This window comes from Verruconis gallopava (assembly GCF_000836295.1).
Source record: "Verruconis gallopava strain CBS 43764 unplaced genomic scaffold supercont1.1, whole genome shotgun sequence".
Lineage (NCBI taxonomy): Eukaryota > Fungi > Ascomycota > Dothideomycetes > Venturiales > Sympoventuriaceae > Verruconis > Verruconis gallopava.
The window spans coordinates 1,328,193-1,343,844 of NW_015622137.1; the positions used below are offsets into that span (position 1 = coordinate 1,328,193).

Sequence of the window (15,652 nt, forward strand, 5' to 3'; positions counted from 1 at the left end):
ATCTAAAACTCGTTTGTGAACGCTGCGTCAAAGTAGGAGGTTACAAAGACGGAGTTGAAATTCATATCTCGCCCGCATGCTTCAAAACTTACAATGTCCTGGGTAGCGTCTATTGTCCGCCGTTTAGGACGGTAAGAAGTACTGTGAGAACATCCATTCGAGCACACAGCTCCTCAGCCTTGCAGCAAACCTCGGTACGGTCCAATGGCCTCGATTGGGTCGATAACTTTTTAGGCCAAAATTCGACAGCCAATGTCTTTGAAACTGTATCCCACCATGGACTATCCTTTTGCATCTTCGAGGTTGATTAATGTAGGTCAGACGTCAACATGACGATCGATCACAGGCATTAAGACACGATCACCACCCCAGTGTTGTGTCAAGCACAAGTGTCTCTTCTGTCCAGCTCCTGTATCAGATATCACAGTCATTTTCTTCCTTTTTTTTTATTCACCTGACGCAATGTAGAAACGAACGCGATGGTGCCTGTTCAAAGGACGTGAAGAATGACAGGTGCCAATGCTTTTAGCTCCGTGCAAGTGCAGATAAAAGGAGCGCATGGATTCGAGACTGACACAGTTGATAAACACTTATGCATGACGCGTTTAAATTGTACATATACAGATATATAATATGAGAGCTGGAAAGAGCCTGAGAAGTATCCGAGATTTATGTCGTCCTTTGTCCTCCCTCCCTCCATGTCGTTCATGGTATTGTTTCTAAGATTGAACGTCCCGTGTTCATTTAAAGACAAGAAAAAGAAAGTCAACAGCCACATGATCGGTTAACCCAGGTTTTACTCCCGAAGCGACGCAGGTACAGGGTATAGCAAGACAATAGCCAGAGAGTCGGCATAGGGAAAATAAAATGCGTAGTCCATCCAAGCGTGAGTTACAGCTTAGGGACGAGGGCGCGGAACTTGGGGCTAGCGCTAATGCCTGACGCTGTTCTGCATCTTTAGCATTGCCCTGCGATGAGCATCTAGCATGTTACCGCCACCATTCATCATTTTACTGCTGATCTGCTCCTCCTTCTTTACTTTCGCAAGTCTTTCTTGCTCCCGGGCAGCTTGATGCAGCCGCTGCTCGTTTAGCAGTCGCAAACGCAGAGTATCGTCGGCGTTTGGCTTATGCTTCGTGGGTTGCTTCTGAGGATTTTGATCCGCACGCAGTGATTCCCTCCAGTTCGTCAACATGTTTTCGCGTCTTTGCTGGTGCGCTGCCAAAACGGCACTGTCGCGTCGATTTGGCTGATGTGAATCGAATTTCTGGAGTTCGTGAGAGATGACGGGTCGAGGCGTGTAGGGACCTTGCCGATTGGATGGGGATTTTTGCAATTGGGAATCGCGCTGCCTGGGGTTTGGCTCAGCAATCGTTTCCAGAGGGCTTGCTTTGCTGTGAATCGAAGGGGCTGGTGTAGCGGGTGTGATTGCTAGATTCGGTGCTGATTGCGCAAATGATTGTGATTTTGGCTTTGATTCCAATCTAGTCTCACGCTGGGCCAGGAGCGTGTTGTCAGCAGTTGGCTTCTTGGATGAGCTAGTACGCTTTTGCATTCCTTTCCTTGGGTCAACCATGCGTTCGTCAATTGAGGGTTCAGCGAGCGGTTTTTCTATCATGCGCGACGATGTGGTTCGGGAAATACTTTGGCCAGGCCCCGGCCAGGCTATTGTTGTTGAGTCCGGTCTGCTTGGCGGTAGAGGGCTGGAAGCATTCCTTGTACTGCTCTGTCTCTTCGCTGCTGATGCATCTTGCGGTGCAGCCGATGTCAACTTGGCAAGAGCTTCGCTTCTTGACTTCTTGCGTTGATGTGCAAGAGGATCGGTGCTGGATCGCTTCGCTACTGGCTTTGGCACGGTGATATGTAAGGGATCAACTACTGGCGACAAAGGCGTATGCTCGAGAACATCCCGAAGGACTGTGTTAACTTGGACTCCAGGCGAAGGAGGCAATGTTAAGGTGTCTTCTTCAGGTTCTTGGGCATTCTCCAAGTGTTTTGCCCACTCATTCGTCCTGTATTGCAGTGCAATCTTGGACATCCCATCAGTCGCCTGCTCGGACAAAATCTCGTGTGTAAGCGGCTGAGTTGGCCCTCGAGGGACAGTAATCTTGAGCCTCGCCAACTTTTCTCCATTGAAATCGGATGTGAAAGATTTCGGTACATCGCTTTGCGCAGATGATCGCTTGCTTGTAGCAGAGCCAAGAGGGGCTAGCGCATTTGAATTCTCGTCTACAACTAGGCCACATTCACCTCGAGACCTCTTTGTAGGTGACAACAGAGGGCTGGGGTCGACCTCTGAAGACTCACTCCTTGGTAAAGGCACGGAAGCTTCTGGAACTCCTGAATCCCGCTTCTCCTCTGTAACCAGCCCGGACTTTGGATATTCATAGCGTTCTTCGACCAAGGAAGCGGCCGAATGAGGCAGCAACTGATCATCTCCGAGTGATGCCGCTATGGACGCACGGTTCGACTGTAGGGGCGCGGAGAAATTTCCATCGATTGGTGATCGAGGCAATGTGGCAGTTAGCGACATTTGATCACCGTCTAGTTCATCGAATGTTGCAGCCACAGACGATGCGTTGTCGTCATTCTCAGGTATCATCAATTCTTCTCGAGAACCGGTAGGATCCACGACGCTTGTACGATTCGAAGACCGCCTCCACGAATTGCCCGATGTTCTGTAAATACTCCTTCGCTGGTCGAGAAAGTCCTCTTCGATTGCAGACAGGGAGCCTTGGGATTTTGTACCGTTAATCTCAAGACTCGGGACCTTGAATGGTAGAGGTATAACCTCAGGAGCTGGAGGTGAAAGCCTCTTGCTAATAATATCAAGTTGTGAATGTCGGCTGAGTGTTGCATCTAGGTCCACTCGCTCGCTTGGCGCAAGGCTGGTTCTTGAATGTATCGAGCGATTCATTCCACTTTCTCTCTTGTCCTGACCTTCCTGGTACGGCGATCGCCCTCTTTGGCTCTCGGTCTCAACTATAGTCACTTGTTGATTTGTGAGCCTAATGTCAGCCATCTCAACATCCAGGGCACCTGAGATTTGTCTTTCTAGAACCGTGAAGCTCTTATTGTCAATTGTTTCAGAAGACTGCACCACCGTCAATGTGGACGCACTCTTATCTCCGTATATGGACCTACAGCGCCCTTGGCCAGTATGTAGCATGCTCGTAACGCGACCTCCTGCGGAGATTGAACTTTGCGCCCCGGAATTCGCTTTCCTCGACCTCTTCTCTGATAATAGCTTTTTGCGTTCCTTCAGAACCTTGGAGAGTTTAACTTGCGACAGAATTCCGAGAAGGAATAAGACAATAAGCCCGGCGATCTCAACCTTCATTCCTCGTGTGAGTGGATATGTAGTGGTATTCAATGGAAATTCATCGCTGTTCAGGTCTAATCATTGTTAACAATTGTGCTGCCAAGACCTTTATTTCACTCACTCCAAAGATAAATCCAAAACTCTTTCATTCCCGCTCGGCTAAAGCAATCAATCCCAAGAATTGTCGCGGTTGCTCCAGAGAATGGTATACAAGCAATGAGTCCATATCGTCGAGTACGATGGCTAAGTCCAGTTAGACCCACTGAGATTGTCAACGTCCCAATGAAAACCGCTCTGCCGACAGTAGAGGTGATAATCCCCCCAGGTTTCAACGTCAGAAACCACATGGAAATAGTGAACCCGCCTAGCAAACAACCAAATCCATCCGCTAGGTCCTGAAAGACTAAGGCGATTCCGCCGCACAGGCAGCCCGTCACAAAAATGGCGACGAAGTACGCACCCTGTAACCCGTTGCTAGCTGGGGGATTCATGCAATAGAGGATTAGGACAAAAACGGCCAGCGCCACCAAATATGCCACTCCGAAAAAGGTGTACATCCATTTGTTCCTGATTCCAACGATGCCATAAGCCAGACCTGTAATCATCAAGACCGCACCCGCCAATCCAACCGCGGGTGTAAGCTTTGGAGGGATCGGTAGCGGTAATGGGTCCCCGACTGTGGTTTGATTCGGTGTTTGAGCCGTTGTTGTCAACGTAGGTGAGGAGCCGGGAACAAGACTGAAGACACTGGGCGAAATAGTTGGCTCTGAAGAGTTTGCTGAAGCCGTGCTCAATATATTCGCCGGAGATGCTTCCACCAATGTTGCCGGTACTGCTTCCTCAGCCGTTGTTCCGACTTTTGACAACGTCGCGCTTGCTTCGGCGCTTGACGTTGATGCCACCAATGTGGTCAATGGTGTCACCGCCGCCGGCGTCCCTTGCCTCTGCCATAGTATATGACGGCCAGACACCGAAGTTGAAAGGAGTAGATATGGTATATATAGGCTAGGCTTCATATTGCCGGGTGAATCATTAGTAGGACTTCTAGAAAATCCTACTGTTCAAGCATCGCGGTAGTATGTGCAAGAATGAAAGACAAAGATCTATTCTTATATTTCAGCGTGAGGATCAGGTTGGTATGCGCAAGCAGGTGGAACGAAGGTCGACCAGGTCGCCGCAGGTAGACTGAATAGTTGAAGAAAAATAACAACCCCGAGATGATAGAATGGAAAGCCCACGCAACGTTCTTTAAGGTGGCTCAAGGCAAATCAAGGCATACCGCTGTATATAAATTTGATAGTACGAAATTCAAACACCATAAGGCCAAAGCTCAAGCGAATGGTTATACAGAGTTGTAAGCATAGAAATGAAGAACCTGTACGAAAAAAAATGTTGGAAGCGAAAGGCGTTGAATGATCAGTGGTCAGATCAGACTCTCCTCCTCTTGTGACATTTTCAGCTAAGTTGACAACGGCACTCCAGCGGCGGCCGTACAGGTAGGCCACGCCACAGGTTATCACGACAAGCCTAGCTGAATGATTTTTACTCCCAAAGGCGTCAAGAGCATAGCGCCACAAAGCAAGCGCCAGGCTTGAATCGGACAAAGACGCGTGATGGTCGTAAGGCCTAGCGATGAGACGGGAGATGAGATTTAAGCCACATTTTTGGCTGTCTATGCGAGGATTACGCCAATTGCGTCGACACGGGAGTCATCAGAACGCATGATTGGACTCGGACATTGCCACATTTTATCGACGAGACCTAACATCTGGCTTTGGCTGTGTGATTCGCTATCCGATCGCGTTTTGTGGGCGCCGAGGGTGAGGAAGAAGGCGTGAAGTGGAGATCTGAGAAGACGGCACACACGCGACGCATTCTTGAAGAATCAGGCACATCTGTCGCGTCCGCTTTAGCACGTCCATATGGAACGGCTTTTTGCTACTGTGTGCTAGCGTACTACGTACTTCTTCGCGCTGTCAGTTTGCTCACACATTTTGCGGCTCTTTTTTTTTTTCTATTTTGCGAGTCCAACGCAATTTGCTTTCCACACGGCTAAGATATGGACAACCTTTCGATTCGCGCAAGTCTGATCGCTGTCAAGGGGGCCAAAAGACGCCCGAGGAAGCCAAATGTTAATTTCGGAAACTTCTCGGAATCCAACGCGTGACGCCATCAGCGCAAGCCTCGTGGGCTGCCCAGCGATCTGGAATCTTTGTGTGCCCATGTAAGGCAGCATTTCATCATTGTAATACTTCTCAGGGTAGCACAGTTACACAACCAGAGCTATACGCGCTGCGTTTGCGCTATCGTCTCAGAATGCAGCATAAAATGTCTATTCAAGCGTCTGAGGAGCATCCAATCACTCCAAAAACGGTGCATTGCCCTGCTCCGTTTTCAACCCTCATGAGTGAATTGCCGTCGACAGGCTAACCGGATGTAACAAATCCAAGAACTAGACATGGTTGATCGTACAAGCAAGGCGTTGAAATGTAACATTCTCTCTTCTTGTCTGCACGATTCTGGCTAAAATACAGATTGACGCTGTCGTAATCCATGCCCACCCCGCACTCTACCCTTTGCTATGCTCGAACCCCTCAAATACTGATGAGAGAAATGCTACGCAAACCGTTGTTGCATCATAAGATAGACCAGGGGTTTGCACTGCGGGGATGGCTTACCGCTAAATCGAATGCTGGAGATGTTGAGTGAACCAGTATTAGAAGAGTCCGTAGCCTTTTTGTGTTTTACCTCACGATCACGACGTGGCCATCTTGACTGTGGTAACCACTGATTCAAGTTCCTTTGAACGTGTCCAAAACCAATGGCGAACATTACAATGAAAGCTGTGCACTATGACGGGCCATTCAAGGTCTCTGTAAAGGAGATTCCTCGACCTAAGCTCGAGCATCCCGATGATGTTATCATCAAGGTAACCACAACATGCATCTGCGGGAGTGATTTGCATATGTATCAAGGACGAACAGCTGCAAAAGAAGGCCTTGTTTTTGGCCATGAAAATATGGGCATAGTGGAAGAGCTTGGCGAAGGAGTTACTCTTTTAAGGAAGGGTGACAGGATTGTCTTACCATTTAACGTGGCCGACGGCAGATGCAGAAATTGTGAAGAAGGCTACACGGCCTTTTGTACTGGTGTCAACCCAGGATTTGCTGGGGGGGCGTACGGTTATGTGGCAATGGGCCCCTATCAGGGTGGTCAGGCTCAGTATCTGAGAGTTCCGTATGCGGATTTCAACGCTCTGCTGTCAGTCCTAGATTGGTTCCGACGTCAACTACCTCATGCTAATCAGCATTGCCAGACTTCCGCAGGGTACAGAACATGAAGCAGACTTTGCACTGCTCGCAGATATCTTCCCCACAGGGTGGCACGGCGTGGAATTATCAGGCTTTAGGCCAGGTGAGACAATTGCAATTTTCGGCGCAGGTCCCGTAGGGCTCATGGCTGCTTATTCTGCAATTCTCCGAGGAGCAAGTAAGGTCTATTCGGTGGACATGGTTAAGGAGCGTCTTGATGTGGCAGAGAAGATTGGATGTATCCCAATTGACTTCACAAAGGCAGATGCTGTGGAACAGATTATTCAGCACAATGGAGGTATGGTTGACAGAGCTGTGGATGCAGTTGGTTACCAGGCTGTGGATAAGGAAGGTCAGAAGGAGAGGCCAAATGTAGTTCTAGATTATCTGATCAGGGTGACGCGACCTTGTGGTAAGAAAGAATCGAATAGCCTCAACAGTGAATGTTTACGCTGATAAGCAGAGCAGGTGGGCTGGGCATTCCTGGCCTGTACGTACCCTCGGATCCGGGTGCGCCAGATGCGCAATCTAGTCAAGGTCAGATCCTTATCTCATTTGGGAAGCTTTTTGAGAAAGGGTTAAAGCTAGGAACCGGCCAGTGCAATGTCAAGGCGTACAACCGATATCTGAGAGATCTCATCGTAAATGCTCCCTTCCGAGCTTCAAAAAAACTGCTGACAAAAAAAAGATTTCAGGAAGGGCCAAGCCATCCTTTGTCGTATCACACGAAGTCAGTATCGACGATGCTGTTGACGCATATGAAAAATTCGACAAGCGCATAGATGGATATACGAAAGTACTGATACATCCAAATGGGCCACTGAACTGACGAGAGAGTGAGACTGCTGGTATAATTCAGTGTAAAACACGGCGCGGTTTAAGACTAGTACTAGTTCTATCCTAGGCATCTGAAGCGGTCATCATCGCAAACTCTTTTGAAATTTGTTCTTCAAGTTATCGCAGTGAATGTCTACTAGTCCGTAAAACTGGCGAGCATGAAGCTACTAGCTACGGTTGCCTCGATTTGAGTCCAATTTACATACTGCAGTAGCAGGGTCGAAAGGAAATGCCACCAAGATTGAGTGGACTTCGGAGTTAAGAATCAGATATGTCCAGTAACCGATGAACATTACAGATTATAAAGGCAGCCTCAGTCTCATCAAAGCGGCGTGTGGTTTGATTCTAATCTCGTCGCTTTTAAGCAAATCATTTTTCCTCTCAAAAAATGAACCTACTGGAGCTTCCATCAGAGATATTAGCCCAGACATTTGTCAACCTTCGGTACTTTGATCTACTGTCCATTCTTGCAACATGTAGAACTCTATACACATTTTCTGAAGACCAGGTCATCTGGCGAGAGGTATTCTTACGCGAATTCGATGATCCACGTGTTCGGATCAGAAGCTTGACTGAGACACCCCGGAAGCTGTTTTATGCAAGACATGGCGATTTCGACTGGTTTATCGAGTTTCGAAAAAGAATTATTGCCTTGTCATGTCTTAGAAACGCTGATACGGCCCGTCGGAGCTGCCACGGAGATAAATATGAGGCAGTCGTGGAAACTCTTCTTGATATCATCGACACCGCTGATGCTTCCCCGGCGGTCGGTAATGAAGGGACTGGGAGATCTAGGAATATTAGCCTTTTGCCTACGAATTCGCTTTTTAGCGAGTATTCTGACTCCCTGATCAGAGGCACCCTGGTGCCTAAGATCGCAATATTTGATAAGGATGAATCTGACTCGCAACAAATGGCTTCTACAATTGGTCAATATCGTGCAGGAAGCTGGCAGTGGGATCCCTCTCCCGGACGTCCAATGACCCGATCACGAGCGGCTTTGGAAGCAGAAAAATTCCGAAAATCGGAAAATTCAAGTCGTCTTCATGTTCTACGAGGCATCACCGCGTACGAAGAAGAAGACGAGAAAGATGCTGGACGATCACGGCGCATATGCTACGACTGGACTCTGACGAATGAACGTAACGAATATGGTCCTTGGAAGGACGACGGATCTGGAAAGACCGATTGGAGACGGATCGAAGCAATTGCGAGTGTAGTTACAAGGCAATTTATCCAGACTGTGAAAGATCGGGTTTCTCTACCCCAAGGATTCGCATATAGCTTACCAAATCGGGTCTCAATTGACCCAAGCGTCCCAGATGACTGGGCCGGTATACAGAGGAGATGGGTTGGCACATATGTCTTCATGCACTGGGAGGACCTTGTAGAGTTTAATGAGTCTCGCGGCACTTCAATTCGATCTTCCTTGGAGTATACGCCCGAGGCTTGTGGAGGGCTAATGAAGTTGGACTTAAAGCTGAACATGGACTTGAAGGACGACCCAACATTAAACACGATGCTCCCAGTGTGCTTCGATTTTCCCCCTCTCTATTTCTCAGGTCTTTCAAGAAGCGAGGAGTGGCAGATGGCGACTGCGATCAGAGGCATGTGCTGCTTAGCTCCAGGCGGCCGCGAGGTGAGATGGCGATATATTGTACAGTAGGTCCTTCAGATGTGGTAATCAAGCAGAACACTAATGGATGGTAGCTACGGTGGTTCGGATCAGTGGCAGCTGGAGGGCGTGCAACCAGGTGGCGTACGATCTGGGTGCGTATATGGTACTTGGACTTCCGTTCTACACGAAGATGATGGACCGGTAGGGCCGTTTATCTACGCACCAGAAGAATTGTGCAAAGTGAATTAGGTCAATTTGGGGACAGTACTTCGATCATCACTAATGAGTGCACAGCTTAAATGTAACCATATTCTTGCACATAACGATGGCATCCTCAAATTTTGTGCAGTATAAGGAGCGTCTATTCTGCTTCCGTTGCCAAACTTTGTGTCGACTTATCTTTCAAAATTCTCGAAAACAAAGACAAGAAATGATTGAATTGAATTAATAAGTTGGAAGTCTTACAAATTATGAGTATTGACGCAGGGAAATTCATAGATCTCCTGTTTTCTGCGGTGTTGTCATGCTAATACGTACACTTAGCTCGTAGACGCCGACGTACTCGTTGTTCCAGGACAAACAAGGAGACAACGGGACCCTCATACTCGCGATCATGTCTATTTATTAGACATTTCCCTACGCAGATAGTCTGCTGAAACTCCGCGAGACCATGCAATGGGTGCGAGAGATGTTTGGCCGAAGATGGCTCCTAGATTATTTCGGCGTTGTGCACAAGGTCATGATCGTGCTAGATAGTGGAAATGGTTTCTAAGGTCACCATATATGTTTCATATCTCCTTTTCCACGATCCTCGCCTTCCGAATGGCTACCTGATCAGTCGGACGGTCATCGGAATTAGTGTGCACGCCACCCAGCTTCTGTACTACCTTAAGTCCACTTTTCACCCGTCCAAAGATAGTGTGTTTCCCGTCTAGCCATGGCGTAGGCGCAAGCGTAATGAAAAACTGACTGCCATTCGTATTTGGACCTGAATTCGCCATGCTGAGAATGCCAGCACCTGTATGCTTAAGTGACGGAGATATCTCATCCTCAAAATTTTCCCCGTATATGGAGGCGCCTCCTCTTCCTGTGCCTGTGGGATCGCCACCTTGGATCATAAAATTTGGAATGATACGGTGAAATATGACACCATCGTAGTAGCCTCGTCGGGCAAGCTCGGCGAAATTCTTACATGTTTTTGGTGCATGTTGGAAGTAAAGCTCAACGGTGAAGGTGCCCTGTCAAGGTGTGAGCGCAAACCCTAACAATATAAGTAGTTAACCAACTAGTGTCGTTTCTAGTGCAACTTCGGTTGTCATGTTTGCTTGGAATAAGTTAGGAAGCGTGTCTTTCTAAGGAGGCTCAGCGGGCTGGAAATTTTTTTGAGGTCCTCATTTTGCCAAATGCGGTCATCGCCCCCACCACTGTCATATCTGGCAACAGCAACTCAACCATCCCCTATTATTTAAGTCTACAAATAAAAAGAGCCTGGTAGCGGGATACTTGAGCAAGGAACATAGTTGCACTTTCTCGATGGCACTCGAAAAATGGGCGATTCCTCAGCTGTCAAAATTGATACCGCTTGATGAAGAGTCACTCAAGCAAGTAGTCACTTATTCAGCATCTCTGCCAAAAGATGCCGCCGCAGAGCATCTTAAAAATCTGCTCGGAGACTCCGCGCCAGCATTAGAGTTTATTAGCACGTTCAACACACGAAGACAAGCACCAGCAAATTCACAGTCAGCACATGCAGCGTCGACACATGATACTTCCACAGGTGTGCCCAAACCGAAAAACAGGCCAAAGAAGAAGAAGGATGATTTCAACAAACTACTCGAGATACGGAGACCAGATGGCTATGGCAACACATCTGGGGGGTATATCAAAAAGAGTCAAGATGACTATATTAGTTCAAAATTGTCGAAAGCACAAAAAGATTCTCCACTCTTCAACGCTTTGGCATTACAGCCTATACGAGATGATATCGATGATAGCCTAGTCAGCTCGGGGTCCAGCTCAATAACACCGTCGCGAGTATCAACACCCAAGCTACTTCCATCAGGTGCTGGTCGATTGATCTCTGACTCGAAACCACAATCACGATCAACTTCTCAAGTACGAAATCAGAAAACCAAAATTACAATTACTGGAGGTACGCCTATGCACGGGAAGTCAGCGATATTGAAAGATCTCGATTCAGCCATTCGAGAGCTGGAAATGATGACGAATCCTTCCCTTGCACTTACATCGGAGCAGAACTCTCGCAGGAAGTGTCGATGTATGGCTCAAAAACATCCCCTATTAGAAGTTTCACCAAATTGTTTAAATTGCGGCAAGATTATCTGCGTCAAGGAGGGATTAGGTCCATGCACGTTCTGCAACACGCCACTTCTGTCCAATTCAGAAATACAGTCAATGATTCGTGTTCTACGCGAAGAGCGAGGTCGTGAGAAACAAGAATTTAACAATGCCGCTTATCGAAAAGCCGACGTGTCAAAATCACTGCGCCCTTTCAGCAAGTCAACACAATTCAATTCGCCAACGGCCTCTAGTCCCGCCGCATCTGACTCCGAGTCTGAATTATTGTCAGCGGCGACACAGCACAGAGACAAACTTCTGGCTTTTCAAGCTCAAAACGCGCGTAGGACGAGAATTCATGACGAAGCTGCTGATTTCGAGACCACGACGGCAGGATTGAACATATGGGCAACACCAGTTGAGCGCGCAATGCAACTGAAAAAACAACAAAAGATCCTGAGAGAACAGGAGTGGAATGCAAGACCGGAGTGGGAAAAGAGAAAAATTGTTGCCAGTATAGATCTTGTTGGTGGTAAAGTAGTCAGACATATAGCAGCTGCAGAGCAGGCCGCGGGTCCTGAGTCAGAGGAAGAGATCGATGAGCCGATAGAAGACATTATGGCACATGAACCGAAGCTAAGCAACAATCCGCTTCTAGGAAGTCTGATCCGGCCAGTTGCAAAAGTTGACGTACATGGGAAAGGGAAGGAGAAAGCTACGGATCGAAGGAAAACGATGTGGCGTAGAGTGCAAGATGACAATGACGATAATGAGCAATGGATCCTAGACGGCGGGCTATAGGCACCGGTCACGGTGGCTTTCAGAGACATCTAAACTTGAAGGAAGGTCGGAGCAATGCTAAGCTCTAGTATTTTCACATCATCTGTCCTTGCGACGACCGCCTCGTAATTCACTCGACGAGATACTGAATCGATTCAGTACTCCGCTTAAATAAAAACACACTTGTAAAGAACCACAAAATTGTTCTCCTCACAACATACGACTTCCGATTGTTGTTCATAGCAAGTTCGCTCGACGTACTGGAAGTTTGTCCAGAGAATTGATGTCTGGTGCCGAAGTCGGAGCAAAAGGTGAATAAAAAGTCCAAGCTTGCTTGTGACGCAGGTCAGGATTGTGAAAATATTCGAGTCATCTTGACCGCAGAGCTTGCAATTGGAGCTGACTCTTCGTCGAATCTGATCCCATGATGCCCAAAATCCTACTTTAGGCGTCAATTAGCCGTTTTGTGCTCACTCTTTGCTCCTAGAACATTTTGATCGCAAAATTCGCCTTCAATGGCTCTGCGAAAGCTTACATTCCCACGCTTGCTTCTGAACGCTGGGCAGCAAGTACGAAATTATGCAGCACCTGGTGAGGGTACAATACCACCTACTAAGCAGAAATATGTTCCTACCAGCGGTACGTATCCTAAAGGTTTCCTTGCTGCCAGTGCGCATGTAGGGGTAAAGGCGTCAAACACGAAATTTGACGATCTTGCTTTGGTGGCTTCGGAGACACCATGTGCGGGTGCCGCTGTCTTTACAAGAAACAAGTTTCAAGCAGCGCCAGTGACTGTGTCCAGAGAAATGCTCCAAAGAAGGAGGGGTAACGGTATCAGGGCTGTTATCGTCAACTCTGGATGTGCGAATGCTGTCACCGGTAAAGGCGGGTTAGAAGACGCTATCAAAATGGCAGAGGAGACAGACAGATGTTTTGATGAAAATTACAGCAAGGACGATGGTGGTTCGAGGACCGTGGTTATGAGCACCGGAGTCATAGGCCAAAGGTCAGTTAGCTTGCATCTTTGCAGTGGATAAATGCTTAGCTGATAGTGATTAGGCTTCCGATAGGAAAGATACTAAGCAAGATACCTACCGTTCACGCGGATTTGGGTTCGTCCCATGCTCACTGGTTGAAAGCGGCGCGGGCGATTTGCACGACGGATACATTTCCCAAACTCCTCTCGCGCACATTCCACCTTCCAAACTCAGATGCCACCTATCGAATAGTTGGCATGACAAAGGGTGCAGGTATGATCCATCCAAATATGGCAACACTACTGGGCATAATATGCACGGATGCTCCGATCGCGAATCCAGCGCTGTCGACTTTACTCACGTCCGCGGTTGAAAAGTCATTCAATAGCATCTCGATTGACGGAGATACGAGCACAAACGACACAGTGGCAATACTTGCCAATGGTGCCGCTGGCGGTCCGGTCATAGGCGATAAGAATAGCCCTGGTTACACCGTTATGCAAGAGACCTTGACGAAGTTCGCCAAGGATCTTTCGCAGTTGGTTGTCCGCGACGGCGAAGGAGCTACTAAATTTGTGGCTATTAGGGTTATCAATGCAAGGTCATATCAAGATGCAAAACGGGTCGCCTCGACTATTGCACGATCACCTCTGGTAAAGACGGCACTTTATGGGAAGGACGCCAACTGGGGTCGTATCCTGTGCGCAACTGGCTATGCCGAAGGTGTGGAGGGAGTTGTACCAACGGAGACTAGCGTCAGCTTCATCCCAACAGATGGCAGCGCAGAGCTCAAATTACTTGTAAATGGTGAACCTCAAAATGTCGACGAAGCTCGAGCTGCAGAGATTCTAGAAGCTGAAGACCTTGAAATCTTGGTAAAGCTGAGTGACCAATCCGGAGAGGAAGCGACATACTGGACCTGTGACTTCAGCCATGAATATGTCACAATCAACGGCGATTATCGAACGTGAAGTTCTTTTCCACGTTTTGTGACAGGATCCTTATCAAGGATTTCGAAGTTCAATTTAGGGGAATGAGCGTATGAATAGAAAGTCGAAAACATCTGCAGAGGAAGGCTACGGGGAGATGGTGGTTAAATTCGTAATACCCAGTTAATACCCTCAAAACCTTATTCCGACCTATGCCTTCACAATTTTTTCTTCGTCTTTTGCATTCGATAATACTCATACTTTTCCACTTTGCTTTGATTCCCCACAGCTGACTGTTCCAGTCTTGCAGGTAGCCGCGGGTCTTCAACCATACTAAATTCCGTAAATCACTTGGCAAGGGGAAATGCGCTTACGGCTCCTGATAGCCATTCTTCGATTAAATTGCTGCACACCCACTGGAGTTCAAATTTGCGGTGAAGCTACGTTTTCGTCCTAATTAGCATGTCGAAAGTCGCAATTCGAGCCTTCGGCGAAACTCTTCTCATATCGTTTAATTGTAGTCAAAAGCCACCCGGCAGTCGACCTTCAGACCTTGGAGCCCCTCCGATCCATATGGCTCCTTCTGAAGCTTCTTAGCACTATCTAAAGAAATCTCCATACTTCGGTCTCGATACTCTTTCATCTGCTTTCTTTCCTTCAATTTTGCTCTATTCGTTGCTATCATGACGAGATATTGGCCTTCCGACAGCAGACAGGGACATTCACATTAATGCCCTGTTCTCCTTAACCATTATCGTATCGTGAAATTCTTAGGTCGCTTTACCGTAAAGTCATTTAGTGGCAAAAGGTGGAGTTACAAGTATAATGCCCGGACTTCCGATACCACTGCAACGCTCTGTGCCTTAGGGCTTTTCTCACAAAACTCTAGTGCTGAAATAAGAACACCAGTGGCCACAGGCTTCGGTAGTATTGGTAATTTGCCTTCTTAATACGTATGTTGTAATCGTGTTTGTGCCGATTTACTCATCCACATCCAAACTTCTCAGCCAATGAAACATAAGACATTTTCAACAATGTTGATTGAATTCTAAGTATTCCAAAGCATATCTTCACCACTTTTCTAGTGGGTTCATACATTGATTGCTGTAACGAGACCCGACTTGAGCGATAGTGACCACCATAAAATCTATCAGCTGTCATTCACACGCCTATCCAACCACAGAAAGCAAAGAGTGAAGAACAGATGTGGCCTGCCTCCTGTAAACTATTTGAGGTGCCAGCAGCGTCTTCACTCGACTATTACTAAGTACTTTCATCTACGTTTCCTCGGATGATTTGCAGAACTTATGAGATTATTTCCTGCCAGATTATGTCATTATTGTCATTAGCACAACAAGGGCATGTAGCGGCTGGATCTGGAACCGCAAGGATCTTCTGAAATTGCTATGGTATTTGGAACAGCAGCAATTGAAAGATTATTCATCACTTTCTCCATCAGCAATCGTATTAGAGAAGCACTTGTTCATACGCACGAAGAAAGCACATCTCAAGACTAGAGAATCCACGTCTAGCAAGTTTGCTAATGCTACTTACTAAAGCCAATTTCGTTATTCTGCTTT

General features: G+C 47.4%; 6 protein-coding genes across 6 annotated transcripts; 4 read left to right on the plus strand and 2 right to left on the minus strand.

The window, feature by feature from the left end:
- Positions 1-555: 555 nt before the first annotated feature.
- On the minus strand, positions 556-4,870 carry PV09_00490 (uncharacterized protein). Its single transcript, XM_016353235.1, has 2 exons — positions 3,444-4,870; positions 556-3,396 (listed from the first exon to the last, which is right to left on the minus strand). The coding sequence occupies exons 1-2, from the start codon at positions 4,336-4,338 to the stop codon at positions 932-934; spliced, it is 3,360 nt and encodes a 1,119-aa protein (XP_016219492.1). The 5' UTR covers positions 4,339-4,870; the 3' UTR covers positions 556-931.
- A 1,026-nt stretch (positions 4,871-5,896) lies between these two features.
- On the plus strand, positions 5,897-7,547 carry PV09_00491 (uncharacterized protein). Its single transcript, XM_016353236.1, has 4 exons — positions 5,897-6,583; positions 6,639-7,045; positions 7,102-7,274; positions 7,322-7,547. The coding sequence occupies exons 1-4, from the start codon at positions 6,144-6,146 to the stop codon at positions 7,460-7,462; spliced, it is 1,161 nt and encodes a 386-aa protein (XP_016219493.1). The 5' UTR covers positions 5,897-6,143; the 3' UTR covers positions 7,463-7,547.
- A 210-nt stretch (positions 7,548-7,757) lies between these two features.
- Positions 7,758-9,588, plus strand: PV09_00492 (uncharacterized protein). Its single transcript, XM_016353237.1, has 3 exons — positions 7,758-9,132; positions 9,181-9,328; positions 9,383-9,588. Exons 1-3 carry the CDS (start codon positions 7,859-7,861, stop codon positions 9,440-9,442), a joined length of 1,482 nt encoding a protein of 493 aa, XP_016219494.1. The 5' UTR covers positions 7,758-7,858; the 3' UTR covers positions 9,443-9,588.
- Positions 9,500-10,464, minus strand: PV09_00493 (peptidyl-prolyl cis-trans isomerase-like 1). The gene is made up of 2 exons (XM_016353238.1): positions 10,375-10,464; positions 9,500-10,326 (listed from the first exon to the last, which is right to left on the minus strand). The coding sequence occupies exons 1-2, from the start codon at positions 10,405-10,407 to the stop codon at positions 9,877-9,879; spliced, it is 483 nt and encodes a 160-aa protein (XP_016219495.1). The 5' UTR covers positions 10,408-10,464; the 3' UTR covers positions 9,500-9,876.
- PV09_00494 (uncharacterized protein) lies at positions 10,465-12,370 on the plus strand. The gene has a single exon (XM_016353239.1). It carries the CDS (start codon positions 10,622-10,624, stop codon positions 12,185-12,187), a length of 1,566 nt encoding a protein of 521 aa, XP_016219496.1. The 5' UTR covers positions 10,465-10,621; the 3' UTR covers positions 12,188-12,370.
- Positions 12,371-12,522: 152 nt separating this feature from the next.
- On the plus strand, positions 12,523-14,417 carry PV09_00495 (arginine biosynthesis ArgJ, mitochondrial). The gene is made up of 2 exons (XM_016353240.1): positions 12,523-13,172; positions 13,226-14,417. The coding sequence occupies exons 1-2, from the start codon at positions 12,682-12,684 to the stop codon at positions 14,112-14,114; spliced, it is 1,380 nt and encodes a 459-aa protein (XP_016219497.1). The 5' UTR covers positions 12,523-12,681; the 3' UTR covers positions 14,115-14,417.
- Positions 14,418-15,652: the final 1,235 nt, after the last annotated feature.

What these genes read in the sequence shown, in the direction of transcription:
- PV09_00490 (XM_016353235.1), bottom strand. Translation starts at nt 4,338, where the DNA reads ATGAAGCCTAGCCTATATATACCATATCTACTCCTTTCAACTTCGGTG. An exon ending in GTTTTGGATTTATCTTTGGA is followed by an intron (nt 3,397 to 3,443) that starts GTGAGTGAAATA and finishes AACAATGATTAG; the next exon opens with ACCTGAACAGCGATGAATTT.
- PV09_00491 (XM_016353236.1), top strand. Translation starts at nt 6,144, where the DNA reads ATGGCGAACATTACAATGAAAGCTGTGCACTATGACGGGCCATTCAAG. An exon ending in CAGGGTGACGCGACCTTGTG is followed by an intron (nt 7,046 to 7,101) that starts GTAAGAAAGAAT and finishes TAAGCAGAGCAG; the next exon opens with GTGGGCTGGGCATTCCTGGC. An exon ending in GATATCTGAGAGATCTCATC is followed by an intron (nt 7,275 to 7,321) that starts GTAAATGCTCCC and finishes GACAAAAAAAAG; the next exon opens with ATTTCAGGAAGGGCCAAGCC.
- PV09_00492 (XM_016353237.1), top strand. Translation starts at nt 7,859, where the DNA reads ATGAACCTACTGGAGCTTCCATCAGAGATATTAGCCCAGACATTTGTC. An exon ending in AGATGGCGATATATTGTACA is followed by an intron (nt 9,133 to 9,180) that starts GTAGGTCCTTCA and finishes AATGGATGGTAG; the next exon opens with CTACGGTGGTTCGGATCAGT. An exon ending in CACCAGAAGAATTGTGCAAA is followed by an intron (nt 9,329 to 9,382) that starts GTGAATTAGGTC and finishes ATGAGTGCACAG; the next exon opens with CTTAAATGTAACCATATTCT.
- PV09_00493 (XM_016353238.1), bottom strand. Translation starts at nt 10,407, where the DNA reads ATGACAACCGAAGTTGCACTAGAAACGACACTA. An exon ending in TTGCACTAGAAACGACACTA is followed by an intron (nt 10,327 to 10,374) that starts GTTGGTTAACTA and finishes ACACCTTGACAG; the next exon opens with GGCACCTTCACCGTTGAGCT.
- PV09_00494 (XM_016353239.1), top strand. Translation starts at nt 10,622, where the DNA reads ATGGCACTCGAAAAATGGGCGATTCCTCAGCTGTCAAAATTGATACCG.
- PV09_00495 (XM_016353240.1), top strand. Translation starts at nt 12,682, where the DNA reads ATGGCTCTGCGAAAGCTTACATTCCCACGCTTGCTTCTGAACGCTGGG. An exon ending in ACCGGAGTCATAGGCCAAAG is followed by an intron (nt 13,173 to 13,225) that starts GTCAGTTAGCTT and finishes GATAGTGATTAG; the next exon opens with GCTTCCGATAGGAAAGATAC.